At 39.4% G+C, this 4,049-nt stretch overlaps 1 protein-coding gene across 1 annotated transcript in view; it reads right to left on the reverse strand.

Moving 5' to 3' along the window:
* Positions 1-2,782: 2,782 nt before the first annotated feature.
* Positions 2,783-4,049, reverse strand: part of CUNH17orf75 (chromosome unknown C17orf75 homolog) — an 8,028-nt gene continuing 6,761 nt past the window's right edge. The window contains exon 11 of the mRNA XM_017739129.1: positions 2,783-4,047. Within this exon, the coding sequence (XP_017594618.1) occupies positions 3,937-4,047 (111 nt within the window). The 3' untranslated portion in view covers positions 2,783-3,936. The remainder of the gene's footprint in view (positions 4,048-4,049) is intronic.

Genomic DNA, 4,049 nt, shown 5'->3' on the forward strand with positions numbered 1-4,049 from the left:
CGGGGAGAAGTGGCTGCGACAGCCGTGAGGAAGAGGAGAAAAGTGGAGAACCAGACAGATCAAAGTCCACGGGGACCGCAAATGGCACCTTTTATTCCTAGATGCTTGGGAACAGGTAAAGATTAGTTTTACACACAGCGGTAATAACATAGGAGGGAGGAGGGAGAGAGTTGTCATGCAGTGATGGGAGAGGAGGTTAGCAGAAACAGTCTCTGAGTGAGTTGTAGCAGTCATAAAAATGCTGATGAATTTACTTTTGCTGAGTTTTTAAGACAACATCTTGTGTCACTGTTTCCCTGTCAGTTGATGAGGAATCTTAGCACTTACGTGGCGTATTGTGGTTTTTCACTACTTGCTCCTTTGGCAGTGGGAAGTATGTTATCAACAGGGAAGGGGGAAGCTAGAGAAACTGTTACTGGAAATAAAGCTCAGGGATTCTGTACCCCAACACCTTGCTCCTTCTGATGGATTATACTGCCCATGTGTTTTAGATCAGATTGGGCCCTTTGAGTGTGAACGGGGCTATGAAGGATGGAATCTGACATGTTCAGAGCTGGTACTAACATGACAGCTGACTGCTGACCTCACAAGGCAGCTGCTGTTCTGTGCCAATATTTAGTCTCACAGGATCGTGGGTAGGACTTTCACACATTCTTCATTGAGTAAAGAGCTCAAAGTCTGTTCGCATAGATTCAAGCTCAGCCCAGTTGCTTTGGAACATCCATCCACTGGCTTTGCCTGAAGTGGAACTGGAGAATGTGAACATGGCAGTTCAACACCAGCCACCTCTGGGGGCAAGCTGGGACTAGAGAACCCAGACCAGCACCTCTGAGTGTTGCTGCTCCCCTGCTCCTCTTACAGTGGTGGCTGCTCTGCAGTGCTTTGTGTGGTAGAACTCAAAGATTCCTTCTCTAATCACGGATGCCAAGAGCTGGTTATAAAGGACTACAGTGCATTTTGCAGCTCTGTAAAAAAGAATCACACTTAAGACAGAAACCAAGCTTATTTAAAGGTAGATGTATTTTAATCACTGGCTTTTAATTGGAAAAGCTTTCTAATGAGGTATTTCTGAAATGCCAGTAGGAGTACAGAAAATTTATGTTTCGGGGTACTTTACAACACAGAGCACAAAATACTTTCTATGATTTAAGTAGCTAAAGTACCTTATTTTTAGTGAGCTTGATAGACACATTGTCACTGATTCTCTCCTGACTCCCACAGTGTCTGTTCAGTTTGCAAATAAAGCCAGATTTATGCAGCTTTTCTTTTAGTTACACTTCTAATGCTAATAACACTTCCAAGTGTTAAACACAAAGCACTAAACTATGTAATTTTCTGCCTTAAAATACTGAACAAATAGTACTTTCCCTGTGAAGGGCTAGTAAAACAAAATGATATTTGCAAGGTAAGATGCTATTGTATGTTTCCAAATATTTTTGTATTGTGTACATTCTGTATATTTTTGTTGTGACAATATTATTTGAGCGCAGAATCCATTAAATTTGGTGGTGGTTTTTTGTTGTTGGTTTTTTTCGGTTTAATTTTTCTTTTCTTTTTTTGTAATAAAATTGAGTTGTTCTATATCACATACCAAAAAACCAACCAAGAAAGAACTTTCAATGACAGTTTTATAAGTTTGTGTACAGTTAACACAGTATTTAACAAAAGAGCCCTTGGTTTGGAGCTCTGCCATCGTAATCTTCTAATAATGATATTGGTAACTCAATTTTTATGTCTGTCTAACAGATGAAGGGGAGAGTGAACTGCAGCTTCATTTCTCCATGAGATCTAATGAGCATGCAGAAATAGCTTGGAACTTGTATGGAAATTCAGGTGTTGTCCCACCTTTTGGCAGCTGTCCCTTCAGTGCAGTTGTGACCTCAGAACTGCAGGGAAGTTGACGACCAAGTACATTTGAGTAAATTTTTGTACTGGGGAGGAGGGTTGTGCTCTTTTAACATCAGGCTCTACTGAATATTTTCAAATCTCAGAGCCAACACCCATCTCTTGAATCAAGAGTGGAAACAACATATCCAGAAAGTTCTGCAGTAAACCTCCAACTGGTTAAAATAAAAATCCTTCTACCAATGTGCAAGGGGGAGGCTCATTTTGAAAAATAAGTTGTGTTTTTGTTGGGAAACACTGGGTTAAAGTGTAAATTATAGGAATGAAGATGTCTATAGGAGCAGTTCCTGTCAGATATGCTACTCCCAAGGGAGGCAGATCACTGCTACCATGTGTAGGACTCAGCTCTTGCTGTCAGTTCTCTGCACTGAACTGAACTTTCCGAGACACTCAAATCTCTCTATTAATTAGCTGAGGACTTTCAGCAAGAAGGTAAGGTGGGTTTTGTCAGTTTTTGTCAATTAATACAAAGTGTTACTGCCTACTAGTACCCTACATTTTTCTTGCTACCTGTTTTTCACATCCAACTTATTTAAGCACTGAGCTCACTCTTGTGTCCTGATCAGCCAAAAAACTGAACAATCAGTGCTCCAATTTTGCTAGAAATGTACAGGAGCAACAAAGGGTGACATGTTTTATTGAGTGGTGCTCACTCATGAAAGAAAACACTTGTTACTTCTCAGAGCTCCTGCAAATGATTGAATGAGGAGTTTTTCTTTCACACTACTTTTCTTTTCTTGTTTGACCTGCCCAAATATGACACCGTATGTCACCTTGGCTGCTAATACCACACTTGCAGCTCCTCTGCATTGAGGGATAAAGGTTTTAAACAGGAGACATCAAGGACCACACTCATTGACAATTTATAGGTACACTGTTGAGGTTTTGAATGTGTTTTATTGTCATCCTTATTATAGGTTCAACATGATGGTGTCACAGAAAAGCAGCAACTTCTGCCATCACAGTATAGAGCATCGGCACAAGTCACACTGAACCACGTTAGTTACAGTCACTGTTTCAGGGGGAGTTGTTCAAACACCCTCTGCTGCAAAGGGAACCAACAGGGAATTTTGCTTGTATCAGGTTTACAGAAATCATCCTCTTTCTGAAGTTACTCAGAGACTTTGTGAGTTTTTATTCCAGCTGTAGATAAAGATTTCCTTCAGGTATTCTGCTGCCTGTGTGTCCCATGATGTGGGTAAGAATTCATTGCTGAAATACAGAGAAATGTTTTAAAGTATGAGTAATTAAGTTGGGAAGTTAATTTCCTTCAAATTCTGAAGAGGTCTTATTATTAGATGTGGGAACTTTTTCATTTCTTCATGATTGAAAAACATACAGTAATTTACAGTTATGCAAAACTGTAATAGAAGAACATACAAAGAAGGTCTTGATCACACTTCAGACTAAGGAAGAAGAGGGTACATCAAAGAGCCTGGGAGTTTCAGATAGCTGTTGTGTGTATGTATGCATACATACAGGCACATACAAACTGATCACTGCAATGGTTCAGTCTTAAGGCAGCTCTGTTCTGTACCAATTAACAACCTGTTTATCCAGTGGCAGCAGAACAAACCACTAGTTTGAAAGCAGAAACCAGCTATGGACTTGTTACCTAGGTTCTCTTAACTAATATGATTAATTCATTTATTATCTAGATCTATCCAGATGTTTGTGCTTCTTTATTAAAACACAGTAGCCAGATCGAAATTATTTTAAAAATACTTAAAATATTTAAAACAGTGAAATGCTTGCCAGGTAAGGGATTGGGGTTTGGTTTTGCAATGACTGTAAAAATCAAATGTCATTATTTCCTCAGAACAGGAGCAAGTCAGCTGGAGAATCTGAAAACTCTGCAGGAGTTAATATTATCTGATATTTACACATTTAACAAGCTCATACTGCTTTGTCTAAAAACAAGAAAAGGCAGGTGAAACTGCAACTAAGGTTTGAGTTGGGCAATACTTTTAAATATAAATTAAAAATCCTGCAATAGCTGCACAGAAGAAATTATTTATACGTCAGATAATTTTAAGCTACTGATGTTTCCCTCATGAATTCCTCCAGGACAGTCACTACGTTCCTGGCTTCTGGCATTTCTGCATGTTCTACTTTCACAATCTTCCGCAGGATGTCTCCACCGC

Source organism: Corvus brachyrhynchos, unplaced genomic scaffold, assembly GCF_000691975.1.
Source record: "Corvus brachyrhynchos isolate BGI_N302 unplaced genomic scaffold, ASM69197v1 scaffold407, whole genome shotgun sequence".
NCBI classification, from domain to species: Eukaryota; Metazoa; Chordata; class Aves; order Passeriformes; family Corvidae; genus Corvus; species Corvus brachyrhynchos.